This window comes from Talpa europaea (genome assembly GCF_964194135.1).
Source record: "Talpa europaea genome assembly, chromosome: 7".
Lineage (NCBI taxonomy): Eukaryota > Metazoa > Chordata > Mammalia > Eulipotyphla > Talpidae > Talpa > Talpa europaea.
The window spans coordinates 117,530,204-117,554,811 of NC_140074.1; the positions used below are offsets into that span (position 1 = coordinate 117,530,204).

General features: G+C 52.8%; 1 protein-coding gene across 1 annotated transcript; it reads right to left on the reverse strand.

Moving 5' to 3' along the window:
• Nucleotides 1-6,431: 6,431 nt before the first annotated feature.
• Nucleotides 6,432-17,416, reverse strand: TBX21 (T-box transcription factor 21; the record flags this gene model as incomplete). Its single annotated transcript, XM_084236475.1, has 6 exons — nt 6,432-7,056; nt 7,264-7,325; nt 7,444-7,602; nt 8,168-8,289; nt 8,655-8,809; nt 16,932-17,416. The coding sequence occupies 6 exons, from the start codon at nt 17,414-17,416 to the stop codon at nt 6,432-6,434; spliced, it is 1,608 nt and encodes a 535-aa protein (XP_084092601.1).
• Nucleotides 17,417-24,608: the final 7,192 nt, after the last annotated feature.

The following is a 24,608-nucleotide window of genomic DNA, read 5'->3' on the forward strand; positions in this document are numbered from 1 at the left end:
TACTTTTATAACCTTATAATGACTCTTGCCATTACTAACTTTTAAAAACACAACACATTAAGACATAGCCAAGTAGGGCCTCCCCTGGTGGCGCAGGTGGTTGAGAGCAGTGCTGTGAAGCTGTCCGCAGCCTCTGCAGCGCAGGTTCAATCTCAGCCCGCTGATGAGAAACATTGTGCGGCAGACCTCTCCTGTCTCGACTGCTGCTCCCCGCAGCAGTGTATTTCAGTCAGTCTGCCTGTTCTGTTCCCCCTGTCTCTGGTGACTCCTCTCACCCTCCACACATCTGGCCTGTACCCCAGTTCTTGTATGCATAAATAAATAAATCTTAAAAAAAAAAGACATAGCCATATAATAGACTGTCTCCTTGGAAATTAGGAATGTTCAGACTAGCAGTAAAGGAAAGATCCTAAAACAGTGGCTAGTACACGACACACCTCCCATCCAGAGAGGAAATGATCTTCTCTTCCTGGACTCACATGGACCAGTGGAAGGCACTGGGGTGATGCTGCCCAGCCCCAGCTCAGGCCTGGAAGCTTCTGTGCCACTCTTTTGGAGTCCTGAGCCAAGATGTCTATGTACTACTGGAGAGAAAAGTCCAGCCACAACTTGATGTCCCACATCTCTTGAATTAGAGGCAACATCTGTGGAAGAGATTTCTTCCAATTTAGTCTTCTAGGACATCCATAGCTGAAAATTCAAACATGACCTTACAGAGGTCACCAAGCTTACAGGAAAGCAATCCCTGTGAGTGACAATCAGGAGAAACATGTTTAAACACACTCCTGTCACCACCTTCCACCAAGACAGCAGATCTTGAAAAAGTCAAATACAAAATATAGGATGTCATGTGGAAAATGTTTACAGAAACAGAGAATGCAATCAGAATGGTGAGCATGCAACAGAAAATCATCAGGTTTATACAAATTGTAAAAAAACAGAACTTAGAGAAATGTAAAGCAAAACATTGAAAAAAATCTTGGAGCTATATAAAATAGTTGTGTAAAGTACTTTGTAAACTGTGAGAAAAAATCTCAATGATGGGCTAATCAGTATATTAGATGCTCTTAAAAGTAGAATTAAAATAAAAGAAATATCCCATGAATTTATTCAGAATGCACCAAAATAAGGAGGAAAAAAAAAGACAGAGTTGAGAGACATGAATAATAATAGAATGAGGAGATCTGACATCCATCTGAGTGGAAGCCCAAAGGGTGAAATTGGAGAGAATAATAAGAAATAATATTTGAAAAGATAGTGACTGAGAAATTTCAGAATTGATGAAAACCATATGTACACAGATGCAGAATCCCAAATATGATTGAGAAAAATGACTTCTAACCTCATCACATCACAGCACATATGTTGGGCATCAAATATAAATAGAAGATTTGGAAAGCAGAAAGAAAATGACAGATGACCTGCAAAAGAATGACAGAGAACAGGGCCTCCCCTGGTGGTGCAGCAGTTGAGCGCTGGGCTGCAAAACTGCCCGCAGTCTCTGCAGCACCTGTTCGATCCCCTGTCACCCGCCAGGGTCCCACATGGCGGGACAGACCTCTCCTGCTGCATCCACTGCTGCCCTCAGCAGTGTATATCGTCAGTCTGCCTGTTCTGTTCCCCACTCTGGCTCTGGTGAATTCTCTCACTCTCCCGCACTTCTGACTGTACTCAGTGCTTGTATAAATGAATAAATAAATCTTTAAAAAAAATGACAGAGAACAGAGACAGATGTTGAAGATATGGCATATTGTAAAATGGAAAGAAAAAAGTACTATCCACTTAAAACAATTTTCTCTGCAAAACTGTCATCTTATAATAAGGAGGGAAATAATCTCTCTATAAACACTTGAGGAATTTATCTTCTCTAAAAGAATATATAAAGGATTCAGTTTAAAAAGTAGAAAATGATCCTGAGAAAAGAAATACAAATAGGAAGAGTGAGCAGAAAGAATAGTAACATAAAAGTAAGTCCACACAAATACGGTCTCAATAAAGTAAATTGGGAGAGAAAACAACAGTAAGGTAAGAAGATCAGAGTTAAATCATCTGAACTTGTATTGACCAGAAGAAAGGGCAAAATCCCATTCAATATTAAGACTTTGTGAGGTTAAATCTGCATATTAAAATGTATAAAGTAACCACCGCAGTAACAGAAGTAGATCGCAGAAATGCCAAATCAGCACACGGGAAAAGTGGAATAAAAAGAGGAAATACCACTCTCCAAAAAGAAACAAGCATCGACGTTCTAGCCAGTGCAATGGGATGGGAAGGAAAAAAATGGAAGCTCAATAATTATAAAGGAGGAAATAAAATTGTCATTACTTAAAATAATCTGATTTGCCATAGAGAAAATAATGAATTTATAGCAAACTAAAAAACAAAAGAATTTAACAAAGTGGCTGGATCTTAGGATCAGCATACAAAAGTCAATCGTAATTCTACACATTAGTAATAATTAGACAACAAAATTTTTCTTAATGTTAAAAAGCAAGAAAAGGATAAACACAAAATTCAGAACACTGGTTATCTATATGGGATAGGCAGGAGATGAGGTGGGGTGATACACAGCTAGCAATGATATTAGAGTTTTATTTCTTGAGTTGTACCGTGGGCTCAAGAGTAATCGTTGTATTTATAAGCAAACAGAAAATATTTTAAATAAGGAGTCCTAAAACGTGTTTTTAAATTCATGAGTTTGCTGCTCAGCAAAGACATAACTGCCACAAAAATGAAACTAAGACATTATCCACTAAAAATGAGAAAATGGTTCAGATTAACTCAAATAAAAACAGAGCACAAAATTCTATAGAAATGTCAGCCCATGCAATATTTAGAGTAAAGTGCATAACATTAAATGCTCTGAGTACGTGTATGTTTACCTATATATCATATATATCATATATATTTAAGCTAGTCCTCCCTTGTCCTCGAGGGATACGCTCCAAATCCAGGGGACGCCTCGAACTGCACGTAATACCAAATCCTCTGCATGCAGCTTTCATCAAGTTTAACTTATAAACTAGGCGCCGTGAGAGATCAACAACAATAACTGCAATAAAGGACACACTGCAACGAAAGCTACGTGGCTGGGTCTCTTGCTCTCGCCCTGGCTGCAGCTCACCTGCGGGACTCGGTCCTGACCGCCCGCCCAGAGGCGCTTGCGCTGCGCTGCGCTGCTCCCACCTGCGGCCGCCCTGGGGCAGCGCCTCTCCAGGGCGGAGGATCCAGAAGATCCCGGTCGGCGTGGACGCTGGGGCTGACGACGGGCTCAGCAAGGTCCCCAGCGAGCTGAACCGAGAAAGCCCAGAGACGCCGCTGCCCAGAGCAGGAGCTGCGGCCCCCTGGGCTGCGTCCGCGGCTCCTGCCGCCGGCTCCGCCCCAGCTGCAGCCGAGGAGGAGCCCAGGAGCCGCGCAGCCCGGGACCCGCTGGCTTGATCCGAGTTCTGCTCCGCTGCAAATAGAAGCCCCATGCCACCCCGTTCTTCCTCCCCCAGCAGAGAAAAAGACGCGAAGCCAAGTCTAGATGTGTCCGGGGTCAAAATGTTCACCGAGAAAATGCAATTTGCTGCTTCCATCCTGCTCTTTTGCAAATAAAAGGCCTTTTCCGTTAAAAAAAAAAAAATCAGGGGGCCACAGTTGACCACAGGTAACTGCAGCAGCGGAAAGCGAAACTGTGAATAAGGAAAGTTGGGTGTTTTCATATATAATGTATATTCTGCAACAGAAATATGTGTGTATTTATTTAGTAAAATGTGTGTGTGTGTTCAGTAAAAGGTACATGTAATTGTGAACAAATAATAGTCATGAGCCTTTAGGACTTAATGACACCATCAAATCAATGCAGCCAGACTTCTGGAGGAAGGTGATGGAAGGAGGCGCCCACACCTCTCCCTTCACTTCCTACCTACAACAGTGAACAAAAACCATTTAAAAGCAGTGGGGGAGAAGTGTTGTACCTACCAACAGCAGTCCCCCAAGAAAGGCAGCAGGCCCGGAGAACACTATCACCCCCAGCGGTGGTGTGGCGGCTGAGGCGGCACAGGGACGCTGTCTGTCAGGACTAGCGTCCCCTACGAAGTTACACACCTCCAGATCCAAAGAGATGGAACCAAACCTGTCCCCTTATCTTTTCCTTCTTTCAACCAGGTGATGAAAGTGACCCCTGGTAGAGGCCAGGAAAGGGGGTGGGGGGTGTGAACTGTGACAAAAGCGAAGTTTTCCAGGCTCTAAGAATTAAGAGAATACCCCAGATCCCATGCCCCATCAGAATGGGGTCTACCCTGTACAGGAGAGGCAAGCATAGTAACTCCAAACCCCTCTTGCTTCCCAGAAGCTCCTTTCTTAACCTGAAAGGCTTAACCTGAAAGAGCGCTTTCAGAAACTATGTCTTTTTTTTTTTTTTGCGTACAGGAACTGGGGTGTAGGCCAGAGGTGGGGAGGTGAGAGGATTCACCAGAGACAGAGTGGGGAGCAGAACAGACAGATCTACTAAAATACACTGCTGAGGGGAGCCGCGGGTGAGACTGGCGAGGTCTGCTGATCCATGTGCGTCACCTCCCTGGCCAGGGATCCAACTCAGGCGGAAGCAGTGATAGCGCTGAGACTCAACCCCTAGGCCGTCAGGGAGGCCCCAGAAAGTTATTTCTTACAATGTAGAACAGTGTATCTCAGGTTGAACAATCCCTTTGGTTCACTTGAGTGTTTAGGGAGTTGATGGTGCTGTTATTAAATTCTGTGAACTAAGATTCAATAGTCTTCATGAAATAAAAGCATTTTCAGTATGACTCCCCTGTTAAAAAGTGTTTGTCTATCTAGCCCACCTAATGTTAATGGTAATCCTGTGGGTGGTAATTTATAGCTTTCTTTATATATTTCTGCATTAAAGAATCAGGTATCACTTTACAAATACAATTCAGTGTGTGTATAAGGAGAGAGAAACAGCTCTGGAATGATGATAACAATTGTTAATACTGGGCCTCCCTGGTGGCACAAGGGCTTAAGCACAGCACTATGAAGCTACCCGCAGCCACTGCAGCACGAGTTTGAGCCCCAGTAGGCCGGGGAGCAACCCACATGGCGCTGCTCCCCTCAGCAGTGTATTTCTGTCAGTCTGCCTGTTCTGCTCCCCACTCTGTCTCTGGTGAATCCTCTCATCCACCGCACCTCTGGCCTGTACCCCAGTTTTTGTATGCATAAGTAAATAACAATCTTTAAAAAATTGTTTATACAGTTTTTTAAGTACTAGTCTAAACCCTTTACAAGTACTAGAAATTTTGATTTCTAGTAGAAATTGTCAACATGTGGCTGTGCTTGACCTACCAATAGCAATTTCACATGGTCCAATTTACATTTACTCTTTTAATCCTTGAACCATGCAGATAAAGATGGACAGTCAAAACTGCTAGAAATGCAGAGAGATCCAGGCCATGCCGCAGAGTCCTGACATCCCCCTTCTCCAGTCCTCCAGCCTGACCCCCACCCCTCCCCCACAGGTCAGAGCACACACACAGGCAGAGGGAGGGAAAGCATAGACCTACGTGCGGAAGGGAGGACATGGGACCTTGTCTGACTCAGCTTCTCCCCTAAATGACGCCACTGAGGGTTCTAGGAATTACAGGTTCTTCAGAACTTTAGGTTCTGTTCCAGAGCCAAAAGAACAGCTTTTAACGACCCCAGTGGTGCCTCACCCACACTCCCCACCCTGGCACTGAGGCAGGACATGCTCAACAGTTTTATGTTTATTTTCAGAAAGTGATGAAGACAAAAGAAACATCTCCAGACATCACTCTCTGTACAATAAATAGTCTTCTCCATTTCAAAAAAAAAATTACAGAAAAAGAAAGACCCTGCTTCTTGCCATGTGACTGTCCCCCTCCCAGCCCCTCCCTCTGGACCCACTGTCTCCGAGCTGGTGGCCAGGTGAGCTTTGGGAGGCTGCCTGAGGCCTCCCCCTGACCTTGGCTGGCTGCCTTGTGAAATCCATGTATCCTTATTTTCAGATCAGGGATGAACACACACACAAACACAAATGTTGAAAGTAATTCCACAAAGGGAGAGAACTGAGTCTCTGGGTCCCAGCCTCCCCTCCTGGCCTGACCCCCACCCCCAGAAGGAAGGAAGTTCCTTTGTGTACAAGATACTCTGTTCTCTGATTTCTCTTCTCCAGCTGGGAAGCCACAGCCAGAAGCAGCACCAGGTAAATGACTGTAGTTAGAGCAAGGGAAGGGGCAGGGGCGCTCCCTCATTGTGGGCCAGGAAGCAGCAAGTGCACCCCAATTCCTTCTTGGCCTCTCTGTTCCCCAACCCACTGCAAAAGGAGAAGAGACAGAAGGAGCTGGGGACCTCTCAGTCCTGAGTCTGCTGTGTATGTTCCCTGGTGTCCTCCAACCTAATAACGCTGTTTCCTTTTGTTTCACCGCATCATCTGCTCAATTGGGAAAATAGTTATAAAACTGGCCTTCCGTTTCCTTATCAAAAGGAGAAGGCGCCCCAGCAGGGGACGAGCTGTCGCCGCTGGAAGGATAAGGAGATACACGCCTCCTCTTAGAGTCTCCTTCGCCCAGTCCCGAGTCACTGGACTCTGGCCGGATGGGGGTGATCTCAGTCCACACTGAGGGGGAACCCTGGTCTTCGGGCCCCCGCCCGTCGGAAGCTCCAGGACCAGTTTCCATGGGCAGAGTCCGCATGGAGCGGAACCAGCTGGCTGGGCCCATCTTGGGAGGGTACTGGGGGGCCATGGGCCAGCCAGCTCCAGGTGCCAGGACCTCCTGGCCTCGGTAGTAGGACATGGGGGGCCCAGGGGCAGAGGGCAGGAATGCAGGCTTCATGCTGACAGCTCGGAACTCGGCCTCATAGCTGTGGTCCCGGGGAGCTCCCAGCCAACTCCCCCAAGGCTGGGGAACCACATCCTTTGCCTGGCCAGGAAGGTCAGTGTAGAAACGGCTGGGAACAGGATACTGGTTGGGTAGGAGAGGCGAGTAATGGTCTCCCCCAAGCAATTGACAGTTGGGTCCAGGCGGGGAGGGGACACTGGTGTCAACAGACGCATATATGCTGCAAAGAGGAGCAGAAAACAGGGTCACAAGCAGAACCAGTCACCGGCGGCCCTCCTCGTGTGTGACCCTCCCCTGAACATCCTCCCTGGCCTGCCCACTCTCCAGCACCCACCTCACAGGCATGCACACATATGCCTGCGATCCCAGTCTCATGAGGGACAAGAGAAGGCCTTTGCCAAGGTGAGTGGAACCCAGTGGCACTTACGACTCAAAGTTCTCACGGAATCCTTTGGCGAAAGGGTTATTATCAATTTTCAGCTGAGTAATCTAGAGAGAAGGGAATAGTGGCCTCTGAGTCCTGGGTCTGGAGCTAGTTCCTCCCGAGGGAGACTGGGGGCTCCACTCCCCGAAGCTCACGGGGTCTGGCCCGCCGCGCTGGCCTCACCTCGGCGTTCTGGTAGGCGGTCACGGCGATGAACTGGGTTTCTTGGAAAGTGAAGATGTGTGTGTTGGAAGTGCCACAGGCCACGTCCGGCTCTCCGTCGGTCACCTCGACGATGTGCAGCCGGGGCTGGTACTTATGGAGGGACTGGAGCACGATCATCTGAAAGACAGACAAGATGCTTGTGGGGGCACGGGGGATGGAGTTGGGAGACGCTCCTCCACAAACAAGGCCACCAAGGGCTGGCCTTACCCCAGGTTACAAAGGACTCTAAGGTCACCATGTCCACTCCCCTGCTCTGCCAGCAGGTGACTTCTCCCAGGCCTTCCAACTCTGGTCCCAGGCCCTGCGGGGCACCAGTTTTATCCTCTCGCCCCAATTCCCACCCCCAGCTGTCCATCGGAGCTAGGCCTGAGCGCAAACAGGGCTTTTCAGGGATAAGGGCACTTCTCTGGGGTTGCTCAACTTAGAGAAACTGCATCCATCCCCTAGGAGCTCCGGGCCCAGCAGGTGCCCGGCATGCGGCCCAAGCAAGGGCAGCCCCCACTCACAGCCCCAAGCAGGCCAGCACATGAGCCCATCTGTCCTCCCACCTCACTTTCCTCCTCCCACCTCCCCTTCCTCCCACGTGGATGGAAAAGAACCGGAGTCAGAGAGGAAGAAAAGTGACTCTCACAGAACTAGATCAGTGCCGGGACCCCTGTGGCCTGGCAGGGAGGAATCCCACCTGGGTGATGTTGTTGGAGGCGCCTTTGTTGTTGGTGAGCTTCAGCTTTCCAAATGAAACTTCCTGGCGCATCCAGTGGGCGCCGGTGTTGGGGGAATCCGGGTGGACGTACCGGCGGTTTCCTGTGGACAGTTGATGTCTTTGGCATGCAGTGCCTGGATCAGACCCCTGGTGATGTGGGGGCTTCTTTACCAGTTCCAAGGGGGATGGCAAGAAGAACACGGGGGAGGACCAGACGGGCAGGACAGGGGGAGGTGTGAGCAGAGGACTGGAGAGAAAACAGGGCTGAGCGAAGTGGAGAAGAGATGACACAAAACAGAAACCATCAGTGGGATGAGGTGGGGTGGGGTGGAAGGGCACCGGGTGGGTAGAGAAATCCCAGTTACTGCGGCTAGGGCAAGAGCCAGGGGGGGGGTTCCTCCTGGATCCACTAGGGGGCGCCGAGCCTTGGAGGAAAAGAGTCCACAGTTCCCAAGGGGGTGCGTACCTGGCATGCTGCCCTCGGCCTTTCCACACTGCACCCACTTGCCACTCTGATACCGCCAGTGGTGCTGGTCCACCAGAACCACGTCCACGAACATCTGGTAGTGGCTGGTGGGCTCCAGCCCGGCCACAGTAAATGACAGGAAGGGGAACATCCGCCTGGGGAGAACAGAGACCCACCAATCCCCATCAGCCCTGAAGCCCGAGGAAAGTGACCCCTCCTCCAAAGCCCAGCAGTGGAGTGCTGGAGCCGGCTCCCTCACAGGAGCCAACTGGAAGTGCCCAAGCGGTTAAACACAGCCATAATTTAACATTAAATTATATAAAATTACAATTACACACACTATGTCATCAACCAAAGTAATACATACTAAAAAATCTTCACTTCCCACTTTCTTGGTGTATGTTAGCATGATCTGGAGGCTCTTTGTATCTATGGTGCTGGCGTGTGGGAATATTAGACAGCCTCACTGTTCTTCCCAACTCTGGCTTCAGTGCAGCAGATGGGCGGCTGGAAATCAGTCACCGCAGGAGTATTCACGCCACAGAAATCAGAAGACACTATGAATCAGGGCTTTTTAGCATGTTTTTTGTTTGGAGGCCAATCGTTAGACGCTAAGGAGCAGGCCACTGCCCCTAATCTTAGTTTGCATCTTGGGGAGAGCAAAGCCACAGCTCGTCCCCCAAAGGCAGCTCCTAGCAGGTTCTCAGTCCTCAGTCCTCAGTCCCCCCCACCCACCTTCTCCACTGGGGCTCTCACAGAGCCAACACACCCAACCCAGGGTCTCTGCCAAGTTCTCCCTGCCCCATCCTCCCAGGGCCTGATGTCTAGGGGGGGAGGCCCCCGGCGTGGGCCTGCTGAGGAGCAGGAAAAGGGGCTTCAAGTCCACCCAAAAGGATGCTATTAAGCAGTCCTCACACTCAAAGTCCTGATTGCCAAGAAAAGTAGAAGAAGTTGGGGTTGGGATATTGCATCATCCCTTATTGTGTCAGAGTAATAGATTCAGAGGAAGAAGCACCCCCACAGCACAACGATCTCTACCACCCTCACCATCACCTCCACCCTCACCATCATTAATACAAACATCACTTCTAGCTCTACAACCAGCACCTCCATCATCACCACCCCCCACACCATCTCGACATCCAACATCCACCACCATCACTACAACCAGCAGCTCCACAAGTACCACCATCACCACAACAAACGCCTTCACCTCCACCACCACCACTATCACCATAACCTTCACCTCCACCATCACCATCATTACAATGACCCCCTTCGCCATCACAACCACTACCACCACTGTCACTCTAACCACCACCGACACCATCACAGTCAGTTCCCATACAAGCAGCGCTTCCACCAGTGGCTTAGCTGTTCTCTTCTAACCCAAGCAGAAAGACAGTTTTCAGGATGGCAGGAAATAACCCTCAGCAGCGTCACTGTCCATGCCCACACACATATCCCCTCTTCCCACAAGAAGTCCTGCAGTCTGGGAAGAAAGGCACTGGGCTGTGAGTCAGGAAACTTAGGGAAAGGTGAGTTCCAGGAGCCTTAGAATGCTTTTGGGTGTGCCCTACTGCCCAGAGGGTTCCAGAGCAATACCCCTAATAACTTTATGAAGGTCTCCTGGGAGAGCAGTGTTGCATTCCTGTCTTGCCCAGACCCTCCCAGACTGAGTAAAAGAGACTTACTAGCCTTTTGACTTCAGATAGTTGATTTCCAAACCACACCCGTTTCTTCATGGGTAAAGAGAGATAACTCCTGTCCGTCTTTCCTCAGAGAGGTTTTTTTTTTTTTTTTAAGATTTATTTATTTATACAAGAAGTGGGGTACAGTCAGAGGCGCAGGAGGGTGAAAGAATTCACCAGAGACAGAGTGGGGAGCAGAACAGGCAGACGGACGGAGAACACTGCTGAGGGGAGCAGCGGGCGAGACAGGAGAGGTCTGCCTCACCATCTGGGAATCTCCCTGGCCGGCCGGTAATCGAACCAACGCTGCAAAGGCTGCGGACAGTTTCACAGCGTGGTGCTCAACTTGCTGCACCACCGGGGAGGCCCTCCTCTGAGAATTTTTTTTTTTAAGATTTATTTCATTTAGGGCCTCTCTGGTGGTGCAAGGGGTTTAAGTCTCAGCACTATGCAGTTATCCACAGTCACTGCAGCACCAGCTTGATCCCCGGCCAGGGAGCTACCCACATGGCGCAGCAGACCTCTACTGTCTTGCCCACTGCTCCCCTCAGCAGTGTATTTCGGTCAATCCGCCTGCTCTGCTCCCCACTCTGTTTCTAGTGAATCCTGTCACCCACCTCACCTCTGGCCTGTACCCCAGGGCCTCCTGGTGGCACAGGCAGTTGAGTGCAGCGCTATGAAACTGTCTGCAGCCTCTGCAGCACAGGTTCGATCCAGGCTGGCCAGGGAGATAACCACACAGCGTAGCAGACCTCTTCTGTCTCACCGCTGCTCCCCTCAGCAGTGCATTTCAGTCAGTCTGCCTGTTCTGTTCCCCACTCTGTCTCTGGTGAATCCTCTCACCCTCCCGCACATCTGGCCTACAGCCAGTTCTTGTATGTATGAATAAATAAATCTTTAAAAACAATAAAAATTGGGCCTCCCCGGTGGCGCAGCAGGTTGAGCGCAGCACTGTGAAGCTGTCCGCAGCCTCCGCAGCGCGGGTTCGATTCACGGCTGGCCAGGGAGATTCCCACATGGTGCAGCAGACCTCTCCTGTCGCATCCCCTGCTCCTCTCAGCAGTGCTTTTGATCTGTCTGCCTGTTCTGCTCCCCACTCTGTCTCTGGTGAATCTTGTCACCCTCCTGCACCTCTAGCTGTACCTTAGCTATTGTATAAATATAAAATAAATCTTAATAAATAAATAATTAAAAATTAAAAGTTAAAAAAATTTATTTCATTTATTTATGCATACAAGAGCTGGGGTGTAGGCCAGAGTTGCAAAGGCAGCAGGCGGTGAGAGGACTCATCCCTCACCTCTGGCCTGTTCCCCAGTTCTTGTATACATAAATAAATAAATCTTTAGGGCCTCCCTGGTGGTGCAGGCGGTTGAGAGCTGTGCTGCAAAGCTGTCCACAGCCTCTGCAACACTGGTTCAATCCCGGCCGGCCAGCGAGAATCCCACATGGCGAAGCAGACCTCTCCTGTCTCGCCCGCTGCTCCCCTCAGCTATGTATTTTGTCAGTCTGCCCGTTCTGTTCCCTGCTCTGGTCTCCGGTGAATCTTCTCACCCTCCCGCGCATCTGGTCTATACCCCGATTCTTGTATAAAAATAAATAAATCTTAAAAAAAATTAAAATAGGGCCTCCCCGGTGGCGCAGCAGTCGAGCGCTTGGTTGAGAAGCTGCCTGCAGTCTCTGCAGCGCCGGTTCGATCCCCGGCTGCTCCCCGGCCACCAGAGGAGGGTCCCGCATGGCGCGCAGACCTCTCCTGCCGCCCGCTGCTCCCCTCAGCAGTGTACTTCGGTCCTTCTGCCTGCTCTGCTCCCTGCTCTGGCTCTGGTGAATTCTCTCACCCTCCCGCGCTTCTGACTGTACCCAGTGCTTGTGTAAATAAATAAATAAATCTTTTTTTAAAAAAATTAAAATAAGTAAATCTTTAAAAAAAAAAAAAGGTTTATTTCATTTACTTATGCATACAAGAGTTGGAGTGTAGGTCATAGTTGCGGAGAGGGGTACATGTGGTGAGAGGACTCACCAGAGACAGAGTGGGGAGTAGAGCAGGCGGACTGACTGAAATACACTGCTGAGGGGAGCAGTGGGGGAGACAGGAGAGGTCTGCTGTGCCATGTGGGCAGATCCCTTGCCGATAGCTTCATAGTACTGAGAGTTAACCCTTTGCGCCCCCAGGAAGATCCTCCTCTGAGAGTTGTTAAAAACTTTGATAGATGTGAAACAGGATGAGGACTTGAACAATTGAGAATGGAAAAATATTTTCAACTCATTTCTATCACTAACTCATTCGCGTAGTCAGGTCATGCACACATATGTAACTGGTATGTGATCAGTTCTTCTCCAAACTTGTACGAATAAAGGAAGAGCAGGAAATAAAGTCAGTCCATCAAACCAGTTCTTTGAGATATAAAATGTTCTTCCAATTTTATACTTGAAGAAACTGAGGCTCGGAGAGATTTGGTGATGGATCCTTGGCAGAAAGTAGAGTCTGGACCTCTACCCACACAGTGCATGGCAGCGGGGGCATGTTCCATTCCCCTACCCTGCTTCTATTGCTGGTCAAGGAAAATGGAGGAGACACAGAAAGAGGATGGGGAAAACAGAGAGAAAAAGGGAGGTCTCCATTTTACCCTAAAGGTCTAGAATCACTACCAGTGGGAATCCCAAAATAGAGCCTGATTTACATGACACTGCTGGGAAGGAACGGGGGTAGAGATGGGCCTGCTGTCAAACTTACTATTTCCTCCCGCCCCCAGGATAGAATTCAAGACCCCAGATTTTTCTGCTGCCCCTAAGGACTTTGATGCCTTGATTCTGAGGGTTACTGAACCCCCATCATGAACACCCGAGACAGGCCCCACTTCAGCATCGCTGAGCACATCTTGAAGGGGATGGGTTTGTCAGCCTGCTGGCAAAATATCTAAGAATCAATTGTCTCCAGTGCTGAATCACCTGCGGGGAAATGGTCTTCTCAAACACTGTGGGTGGGATGTCGTCGGCCCCACCATTTGGGGGTATATCCTACCTGTAGATGCACAAAATTCGCTCAGGCCTCAGGGAATCTCCACCTACCCGCACCTCACACTCTTATAGAAGCCAGATGCTGTAAGCAAATAGCCAAACAGAAAGCAAAGCTGTTTTCATCTCCCCCAAGAGAAATGAAGCCTGTCAGTCCTGAATAAATCGAGACGTTTTGTTTGTTAAGGTCTAAAAAGATGGTGGAGTTGGCAATGGGAAGAAAAGAAAGCCACGGGGCTGTGAGGCCAGCGCTCGGGGTTCGTGCGGGACTGAAATTATTTCATCAACCCCTCACTTCGCACACACCCCATGCAAATTGAGCTACTTAACAACAGAGGCCGAACATTATCTTAATTATAATAATCAACTAATCACACCCAGAAAAGTGGGGATTGCCAGCCATGAATGCACACCCACACACCCACACTCACAGTCCCCGACCTCTCTTCCTCTACTGAGCCTATCTACCATCAAGTGTGAGATGCGCACCAACACTCCCAGCACACACCCTGCCGCAGAGGGACGCGACGTCAGTCTGCGGTGGCCGCTACCAGGCCTCCAAGGCTCCACAGACACATCATCGTAGACACTAGAAGCCCTCGCTGGTCCACCTGTCACTCTGTCCTCACTTTCCTCCCAGGCCATTGAAGTGCCTGCGTCCTGACAGCCCCCTACTCCCACTCCACCCTGCCCATGGGCGACGGCGTGACTGTCCAGACTGAGGGGTGGGTGCAGGGTGGCTGGGAGAGGATGAGTCAGCTCAAAGCATCAGCCTGCGGGCCCGTGGGTGGGCCTGGGTGGGAGAAATTTTCAAAGAGGAAGAAGCCGTGGGTGACTTGGTGGTGGCTGGTGGGTCTACTGGAACACACTGGGGGACAGGCCAGCCCTCTGAAGCCGAAGGATGGGAAGGCTGACCTTGAACTCGAGACTGACTTTTCAGAAGCCATTAGTGGAAGGAAATGACCGCTGATTTCCCAGATCACCGGAGCCCAAGTTAACACATGGGGGTGATTTAGGGCTAGTGGGGCTAAACTGGGAGTGTTAACTGTTCCCGGCACCCCAACATGGGACACCTTGGTCTGATCCAAGGGTCGCATCAAAAGAAACAGTGAGGGGCCACTGCCCCTTCCAAATGAGCCCAGTGGTGCTGTGGGTCACCCCTAGGTATGGACGGAAAGTATAAGCATCACCACACACGCATACACTTAGGAAACAGGGGAGTTGATGATTCTTAGAAGTTTCTTTTCATGTTTGCTAACGATACTGTGTTTTACTGTGTTTCTTTTTCCAGTGCCATTTTTAGAGATGATAGAGAAGTATTTAAGGATGAAATAATGTAGTGCCTAGGATTTACTTACTCGTTACTTACTCTCACGAATATAGTTGCAGCCCAGAGGGATAGGAGTGTGTGGGGATAAAGAAGAAGCAAGACCGGACTAGCATGACCACTGTTGACGCCGAATGATGGTCAATGGAGGTCTGTTGCTATTTTTCTCATCACTTTAGTATATATTAGAATTTTTCATAATAAAAAAAGAAAGTAGTTGTGTGCATTCAAAAGAGAATTATTCAGATGGCTCCGAGAGAATTATTCAGGGAGAATTATTCAAAGAAATATTCAGCAGGGACATAAAGAACAGGAGACCAGGGGGTAGGGATGGTGACCCACCCAGAGACCCCCACCTTAAACTGCTGGTGTTGCACCCATAGCCAGCTCAGCACAGCCAGATCCCCGAAGTGCTAGCACATGCGCCATCCAGCCCCTCCCTTGAGACCAGACAGGGAAGATCTGGCAGCAGACTGTGGGGAGAGCCCAGCCGGGCCCCAGGGTGGGAGGACTTCCTGACCACATGCAGAGTGGAGGCTTGAGTTCAGGCCTACTGTGTGACCAAGTGCAAGCCACTAGACATCCCTGTGCCCCTGTCCCCTCAGCTGTAAAACAGGGAGACCGTTTGGCTTACCTAGAACATAGAGAAATGATGGAAGTGAAAGCATCTGACTGCACCAAGACTGTCAGACAGTGTGGGTGGCTGTTTCTACTCTTGGCCATGGGGACCAGAGAAAGAAACCCAGGCAGGTAGCATCTGGGTTCTACTGCCTGCAGCCCATGTGCCTGGTGACCTCAGGAGTTTCTCACTGCCTCTGGGCCTGTTTCCCTACCTGGGAAACAGAGAGGAGGGGAATGGACAGAATCTCCTGGGTCCCCTCCATTCACACACAATGGGCTGTGCCTAGGTGCACCCGGAAGGTCTGGGATTGTGGGGAGCAGAGACAAGTTATCAGAAGGCTTAAGAGATGAAGGCCGGCCATAGAAGAAAATGTCCATTTTCCTGGATTTATCCCAGGGACAGGGGGACAGTTCAGCAGCTTGAAGCCAATTATGATTGGTGGGTGGATCTCGCAATATCAGACCACCCACAGAAAATCATCAGGAAGGAAGACTGTTCCAGCAATATCCAGATTGACTGCCAACTTGCAGGCCCAGCATGGACTCTCCTCTCTCCCTTCCTCAGTTCTGTACTTGGTGTCCACTCTTCTCCTGGACCCACTGATGACACAGTCCATCCCCAGAGAGGTTCTCACTGCTGCCCTGCCACATAGACCCGGCTGGGAAGGGTGGGTGCAGGAGCTCACAGGCCAGACACAGGCCAGGCCCACTCTGAGTCTTGCTTACTAGACTAATACCACACAAGACACAAGTTTCTCTTTCTTTCTTCATGAAGGCTCTCTGCGGAAGCAGCAGCCTTGGCCCCAAACCCCAGGCCCTGCTCAGGGTCCCCTGAGATGTGGGGGCCCTTCCCCACTTCTCCAGGCTGGACCAGATGTATCTGGACAGGGGTGTGGGCAGGCACTCAGGGGACAGACCTCAAGGATGTGGAGTGTGGGCTCGGCTGGGACCTGTTGCTTTGCTTCACCTGCTCAGGTCCATGGACATTAGTGCCCTGGAGCAGGGATCTGTGCCCCCATACACTTTACCCCCACCCCTCTCCAGCACACACACCAGACATATGATCTCAAAGTACTACCGGAAAGGAAACTTGGCAACTGCTTCTCCGTGTTGCCAAATGCCAGTCTTACCTCCAACCGCAGCGGATCTGGGAGCAAAGGGGCTGGGAGAGGCGAGTTCGGGGCTGGGGTGGCAATGACGGGGGGGGGGGGGGGGGGTTATTGTAGCCACACTGCAAGTCTCTGCCCCCCTCCCATTTCCCCATACACAGAGGCTAAGGAGTCCCTCCTGTCAGACCCAAGTCACATGCTCCCCTCTCCATGGCGACTCCCCACTCAGGCAGGAGCGCACACCAGTTCTCAGTGACACCACGGCACCCTCCCCTGAGCCAAGGTGACGCCTCAGGCTACCCTCATCCACGTCCTTGTGAGTTCTCTGCCTGTCGGTGTACAGTCCGGGGCTCAAAAGGCCCCAGTTGTACTCACTGACAACTCCCTCTGCTGCTCCCCAAAGCTTTAGCCAAAACTGTCAGGCCCACAGAGATACGGCAGCACTGTTCAGGCCGGCGGGATGCGGGCTCCCAGCTGCCGCGGAGCTGGCTCGCGCGCCCGCGCTGGCCTCACTCACCGGCCCTGCTTGGTGATGATCATCTCCGTCTGGTGCTGGTTGAACTTGGACCACAACAGGTGGTTATTGAGCGCGACTCTCAGTTTCCCCGACACCTCCAGTCCCGCCGGCAGCGCATAGTCCTCGCGCGTCCCGGGAAAGAGTCCGGCGCGCGGGTCCGGGGCCACGAAGCCGTCCCCAGTCTGGTAGCCCTCGGCGCCTGCCGTCGGCGGAAAGGGCTCGCCAGCCCCGGGGAAGCCGGCCGGCTGGGGCCGAGGCGGGTAGGCGTAGGCTCCAATGAATCGGCCCGGCGGGGCGGGCACCAGGGCGCCCCCGGCGTAGGGCGCTCCCAGGCCGGCGCCCCCGCGACGGTCGTCCTGCGCGCCTGGCTCGGGGTAGAAGTAGCGGTTCTGCGGGTCGGCGCCAAGCGCCCGGCCCTCGTCGCTCGCCGGCATCGGCTCGGTGCCTGTCAGCATGTCTCCGCAGCCCGGTCCCACGATGCCCATCCGGGGCGGGCTAGCACCTTCCAGCAGCCGTCGAGGACCGCCTTCCTTCCTCCGCGCCGGACAGGCAAGAGGGTCCCGTGGGTGAAGGCGTGAGGGGGGCGGGGCGGGGCCCCGGGGGCGGGGACCCCACCGGAGCGGGAGCTCGGTTGCAAGAGTCCTGCGCCCGCTTTCGGCGGGGCGCGCGGCAGCTGCCCAGCTCCCTCTCCGGGCTGTCACTAGCGTCGAGGCGGCGCCTTTGCTGTGGCTTTATGAAGCTCTCCGCCCCCCCACCCCATATCCCGCCACTTCGGCCCCGCCCCGCCTCGCCCCGCCCCCTCGTGGCTAAATTATATGCGCTGAGGACTAGAAGGTCCCCCACCCACCCACGGTGGAGACCAGCGGGTCACCTCGTCTCCTGATTCGTGCTTAAAGACTGCCTTTTGGGAGGGTCAACCCCTCCACCTGAAACGCCAGCCTGTTTCTCTCTTTTGAACCCTCGTGGAAATTCCATCCATCCCTGTAGTCTCAGTTCAAAGGCCCCCTCCTACAGGAAGCCTTCAGTGATGGCCCAGATGCTAATCAAGGAGGTCTTCTCAAAGCTCTTGCAGGCAAGGAACACTCCCAATGTCAAACCTCTTCAACCGTAAATATTCAAGAGATACTTATTGATGCCCATTGTGTGTCTAGTTTCTGTGCTAAGTGGCTTTACATGACATGTTTGCACACTTTGTACCACCCAGAGGAGGAGGTGGGCTGTGTCCCTTGCATCTTGAACCTCCAGCCCAGGGGCAGACCTGGTACCTGGAGAGCAGCAAAAGAGTTCCTTGAGGGAGGTTGCAGGTCTGCTGACTGGTTGCAGGGCCCAGGCTGGGCAGGGCCCACAAATGCTCCCCCACCTGGTGCCCGGCTCTGCTCACTCAGGAGCATGGCAGCCGTGGGCCCTGGAAGCACTGGCTCTGCCTGTGACTCAGGTGTGTGTGACCTTGACAAGTCACTTCCCTTGCTTGAAAGTCAGCCTCAGGTGGCTCCTCCAGAGGCTGGGGAAATACACTGATCTACTTTAGGAGGGGCTGAGAGAGGGGCACCTGTGCAGCCCTTTCCAACCTATTATCATACCTGGATGGGAAGCTGCTTTCAGCACACTCTGGGGCTGACAGGAAGGAAACACACCGCATGTCCTGAAGGGCTGCCTGGGTGATAGGACCACAGTGCCTTTTCTTTCTCTCTTTTCCTTTTCTGTTGAGTAATGTATTGCTAGTTACATTTTATGATGAAAACTATCCTTTTTCCTCCTGATTGAAAATAGCATCATTGGGAGTTTTCCTGTTTATAAAAAGAAAACATACTCATATAGAAAATTTAAGCAGTTCAGAGAAGTAAAAATAAAACTGTTTAAATAACCCCAAATTCCACCCCCAGAAGCAAACAGGATCAACATACCGTGAACCCCCTTCCAGACGTCACTCCTTGCACGCTGCCTGTCTTTTGGGCACACACACACACACACACACACACACATTTTATATAAACAGCACACGTGCTGCTTTGTAGTGTGTGTTTTTCTTTCACTCGTCAAAGTGTCATGGAATTTTTTGCATGTCAATGTATAGAGAAAGATTTACATTTTTTAAGAGTGTTTTGAAAAATACTTAGCAGTTTCGATGTGTTAAAGGTTAGCTTCTCCTCTCGCCCTCCTCAACTGTCCCCCGGGGGCTGGCCCCATTCTACATCCCTGTCCCAACCCAACAGGGCTTCATCCTGAGGGGCCCATAGGGACTCTCTGCTCCCAACTAGAGCTGAACCGAGAGGCAGCTTAGCAGGTGAAGGCAAAGCTGGGGACCCCAGGCAGCAGGCATGACCCAGGGAGGGTGGGGGGAGAGAATCTGCGCATGCCCTGAGGACCGGAGACCAGATACACACAGCACAGAACCCGTGGCCTCCTCCCACCCCTTTACCCCCACGTCTTAAGGAAGGGGGAGGTTTCTGCCTGGCAGTGCCAAGTGGGGCAGCATTACTTGAAAGAGAGAGTGACTTTGGACCCTTGGCTACTTTTGGGGAAACATGAGAAATTTCAGCAAGACCTCCCTGAATGACTGATTTCCCCAGGAGACCTGAGACTATTGAATGCTCACATCTCTTCGGGGGGACATTTTTGCTAAGTGCTTGGTTACAGAAGGCCAAATGGAGTCGTGTTCCTCCCCCTCCCCTCTGCCCTCTTTTCCATTTATTCCTCGGGTCAAGGGATCCACCCCCCTGCCCCTGAGGTGAGAGACCTGAGCCCCCACCCAGCTTTGTGGAGTAGGGGGGGGGTTATGAACCTCAAAATCAGTTGGATGTGGAGACCCCCACCCCGGAGGAAAAGGGTGGCCAGGCGGCAGTCTCTTCATACCCTGATGGCTATAAGAGGGTCTTACACCTTGCTCGTCAACCCCAGACTCCTCACCCCCCTCCCTCCAATTTCTTCCACCCAAAAAAGAAAGTGCTTGTGAAAAGCGGGGGCTGAGTGGCCCTGGTGTCACCACTGCCAGTCCCGCCCCACTGCCAGCTTGGGTGAGAAGAAGAACCCTGGCTGTCACACCTCCTCCTCCTGTTGCCACCTCATCCTCTTCCCAGGCCCCAGGCCAGAGAGGTGGGAAAGGAGAAGCAGGAGACTAGGCCCCCTGGGATCCCCTCACTTCCCATGACTGCCCCCCATCCCAGCCCTCTGGCATCCCCTCAACACGCTGAGCACCCAGAGGCTGGTGGGGCTGCAGCAAGGATACGCCAGGCACATCCCTCACTTCCCATGACTGCCCCTCATCCCAGCCCTCTGGCATCCCCTCAACACGCTGAGCACCCAGAGGCTGGTGAGGCTGCAGCAAGGATACGCCAGGCACATCCAGGATGGGAGGGACATGGTCCCCAACAAACACCAAGTAGGAGACAGGCTGGTGGTCAGCAGGAGGAGGGCCTGACTCACCCCAGTCACAGGCCGCCGCGGCAGGGACAAGTCTCTCGACTCCTGGTCCAGTGCTCTTCCCACAGAATGCTGGCCTTCCTGTTCCGAGGGGAGCAAGAAGAAATGAGGCTGTTTGATCACTTTAGAGAAGGTCTGGAAAATCTAAAAGAAAATCGCCCTGAACCCACCAGCCTGGACCTGGGTTTTCTTCACACTATACCCCAAATGTATTTATGGCTTCTTTTTAAGGCGTTTCCCACCAAGTCTCAAAGTGAGCGAGACTCCCCTGGTGTCACACAGCACCTGCCACATCTGTGGGTCGCAGCCCGTGCCAGGAAACTTACAAAGCAGATTCCAGGGACCTGCTTCTAGAGATTCTGATTCCCGGGGCTGTGGCAGTTCCCCAGAAGCTACACATTTAAGAGGGACCCAGGAGACGCTGGGCCCCAAGGAGTCTTCCAAGGGGTCATGGCCCATCCCAACAAAGTCAGTGACCTTATTTGCTGCATTGGTCTCACACCTCGGGATGTGGAAAGAGGTCTCCTGCCCAAGGAGGGCCTCTCCAGGCCTGAAGATCTTTTTATCAAAGATCAAAGTGCAGATACCTCCTCGACCCAGAACAGAACAGCCGGCCAGCCGAATCCTCTCCTTTATTTATTTATTTTTTTTAAGATTTATTTATTTATACAAGCACTGGGTACAGTCAGAAGCGCGGGAGGGTGAGAGAATTCACCAGAGCCAGAGCGGGGAGCAGAGCAGGCAGAAGGACCGAAGTACACTGCTGAGGGGAGCAGCGGGCGGCAGGAGAGGTCTGCGCGCCATGCGGGACCCTCCTCTGGTGGCCGGGGAGCAGCCGGGGATCGAACTGGCGCCGCAGAGGCTTCAGGCAGCTTCACAACCCAGCGCTCAACCGCTGTGCCACCGGGGAGGCCCTGAATCCTCTCCTTTAAATGTGTGGTGTGTCGAGCCCCTCAGGAACGGGAAGGCCCTGGAATGGGGGCATCCTTCTGGTCCTTAGGGGAGCCCTGGAGGGGGTGGCTGTGAGTGAACCACGGGAGCCCCAGGACCCTCCGCCCGGCTGGGCACAGCCTAAGGCCTATAGAGGATGGAGAGTGGAAGACAGGAGGGCCCCATGTTGGCCATGAGGCACAAAAGGAAGAGCGAAGTGAGAGGGTGCACCCTGAAAGAGATTTAGAGATGTGGGGATGGGGCCACAAAGTCAGAATCCTAGAACGTGGCTCTGGCCTGGGCAAGAAAGAAGACAGGCCACTGAGGGGCCCATCTGCAGAGGCGGGGGACTAGAGTGGAGGTCTGTGGGAAACTGGAGGCTGGGCAGAGGGGAAGGGGTGGCTGGAACCCCAATTCCAGCCCTCATAGGCTGTGTAGCCTGCTCAAGTTTCTTACCTTCTGGGTCTCCCTGTCAATAAGTGGAGCTAACAGACCTGCTAGAACTAACTGGAACTCAAGTGAGGTGTGGGAGAGTGGAAGGCTGAGAGGTTCTGGCCCAGAGCAGGCACTGAGCAGAGGCACAGCTGTGTTCAACTTCCCCTCCTGCCTCTCCTCCCAGCTGCCCGCATCTTCCCGTGCCCCACTCCAGCTTCCATTGGCCTCCCCCATAGCAGCCTTCAAGTCCACCCTTCAGCCTCTGCTCAGGACCTTGGGCCCAAAGAGAACCACTGCCTCTGCTCACGAGCCAGCATCTCAGAAAGACCAGGCTTCCCCTGCTGCCACCATAGCTGCTCCCCTGTGGCCACTCCCTAGACACTCAGGGAGGGCTTGGAGGGGCCAGACTCTGGGGTCACAGAGATAAATTAGGCTCAGGCCAGACCCAAAGAGCACCTGAGTCCACTTGCCCCTCCTGTGTGGAATCATGACACACGAGTCACAACACGCCCCCACAAGCACATCACCCACACATGTATACACCCCACACACAGAGCCATGCCAGACAAATCCCCGGGACCCGGGGCCTGCAGCTGCACCCTATTCTTTGCCCCACATCAGCTTTCCTGAGCTCCTTGGGTATCTGACCCACTACCACCCACCCGGAGCCCCCTCCCCCATCTGGGCCCAGACTGCCAGTTCTTCGGAGAGGTGGCCGGAACCATGGGATTAACAGCCAGGGAGGGCAGAGGGGGGTGACCAGCACCTGCAGAATCCCCTCCCCCCACCCCGTGACAGCTGCAGGAGTTCCGAGTCCCCAGCAGCCAGCACCAGGTGGTCAGTGTGGGCTCATCCCAAGGTCAAGGGCTCTGGGGGCTCGCTGCCATGCTGGGTTCTCACCCTTCCTCATCCCGTACACCCTCAAGGCCGAGCAGCCTTACCCTGTCTCCAGGCCTAGGTTCTACCAGTCTTTCTCCTTCAGTGGGCTTCCTATCTCTTCTCTCTGGGTCTCTAATTACTCTCACCCCCGCCCCAGTTCTTCACACCCACGCAATACCCTCCGCAGTGCTCCCCGGCTAGGGCGTCTCCATCCTGAGCACTGAGGGATATTGAGGTGTGGGCTGCTTGAGCAACTCTGCTCGTGGGGGCGCACAAGCTACGCATGGGCAAGCCCACAGGGGAAGGAGGCCCCAGGGAGAGTTTGTGCCCCCCCCCCCTTCCTGGGGAATCTCTGCAGACAGGGCCTTAATCTCAGGCAGGAAGCAGGGTCCGGTTACCAGGAGTGGGGGTGGGGGGGAATGCCCAGGGCTTTAGGTGAAGGGAGCTGGGGGAGGAGGGAAGAAAAAGAAGAGCTGAATGGAGTCCTGGCTGAAGGGATCAACCCCACCCTAGCCAGGATCCCCTGGCTCCCCACCCAGAGCTCCTGGAGACACGGCCACTCCTGGCACTGTCAGGCTCTGCCAAGCCCGGCCTCCCTTTAAGGTCACCCTCCCCACTCCCCAGAGCCTGTTTGGCCCCCCTCTCTCCCAGGCCCTCTCTGGCTTCCTGTGAGCCTGAGTAGCCCTGTTTGCCCTGTGACTCTCCCAGGGCGTCTGGGTTTCTGTGTTGCTCTGCTATATTTGTCTGAGTCCACGTCCCTTGGGGTCCCTGTGTCCTGCCTGTGTTGCGGTGTGTCATTTGACAGCCACCTCCCTCTCTGGGATCTGTAAGACCTTGTGTGCTTGTCCTGCATGTCGGGGTTCGATACCAATGTCTCTCGGGGCTTTGGAGTCCACTTGAGCCTCTGTTAATGTCTCAAGGTCTATCTGGGCCTGGTGTGCCTGCTGCATGTCTGTCCTTCTGTCCAGGCTTGGGCCTGCACTTGGCCTGTTTGCCTCCAGCTTGGGGCCCGTTGATGTAGCCATCCAGTTTACATTGTGGAGCGGGGATGAGAGGGGGCGGGGCTGTGTGAGAGAGTGAGCGAGGTGTGGACATAAGCGTTGACTGGGCGGGGCGGGGAGAGAGATGAGGAATGAATCCCATTCCTAGAAGGGACCTAGGCCTGAAGCAAGCTGGACCGTCCTGAAGTGCCAGAATGAAGCTCCGGCCAGGCCAGTGGACAAGGGAGAGAGAGGGATGGAGCAGAAGGCAAGGCGAAATGGGGAGACACAGAAGCAGTGGAAAGGCAGGTGTGGGCATCCTCGCTCCACCACTAGCCCTCTGACTTTGGATGGGGTTTCCTTCTCCTGCCTCAATTTTTTTGCTCTGTAAAATGGGACACAGAACAGCCTTTATAATCCCATGAGAGAGCTAGGAGATAGCTGGCATCCCTGAGCCCAAGACAGGATACTGGTTGCCCCTTTCTGTACTTGCAGGAGGCGTACCAAAGCCCTTTCCAGTGCCAACATCCTCTGTGTTTTCGACTCAGTTAGGGGCAAGACAGAGGGAGGGATGGAGGTTAGACAGCAGGAAGGACTTCCTGCCATGCAGAAGGAGGGTGAGAAGGCCCCAGACTCTCCTCCCAGCAGTGGGGGGGGATCTATTGGGACTGGGGGTGGAGAGGCAGGGGCTGGGGGTTCGGCAGCTGGGTAATTAGCCATTGCTTTCAGGCCCTAGAGGAGGGGCCGCCTGGACTGAGAACCAACACAAAGTGACAGGGGCAGTTTTGACACGTGGTAGAGTTGACGGGCCCAGGGGGCCTGGGCATTGGTTGGGGGGGTGGGTGTGGAAATCCCATCAGATGATTAAAAAATAGGTCAGAGGGAAGTAGCAGCTGCCAGCACTGGGTCCCTCTGTGGTGAGAACGCCATGTAGCTGCCCCAGGGCTGCCCGCCAAAATGGGTGGGGGTGCCGGGAAGTGTTTGCAGGGGGTGGGTGAAAAGGGAAAGAGCGGGGGCAAGAAAGCTGCAAACC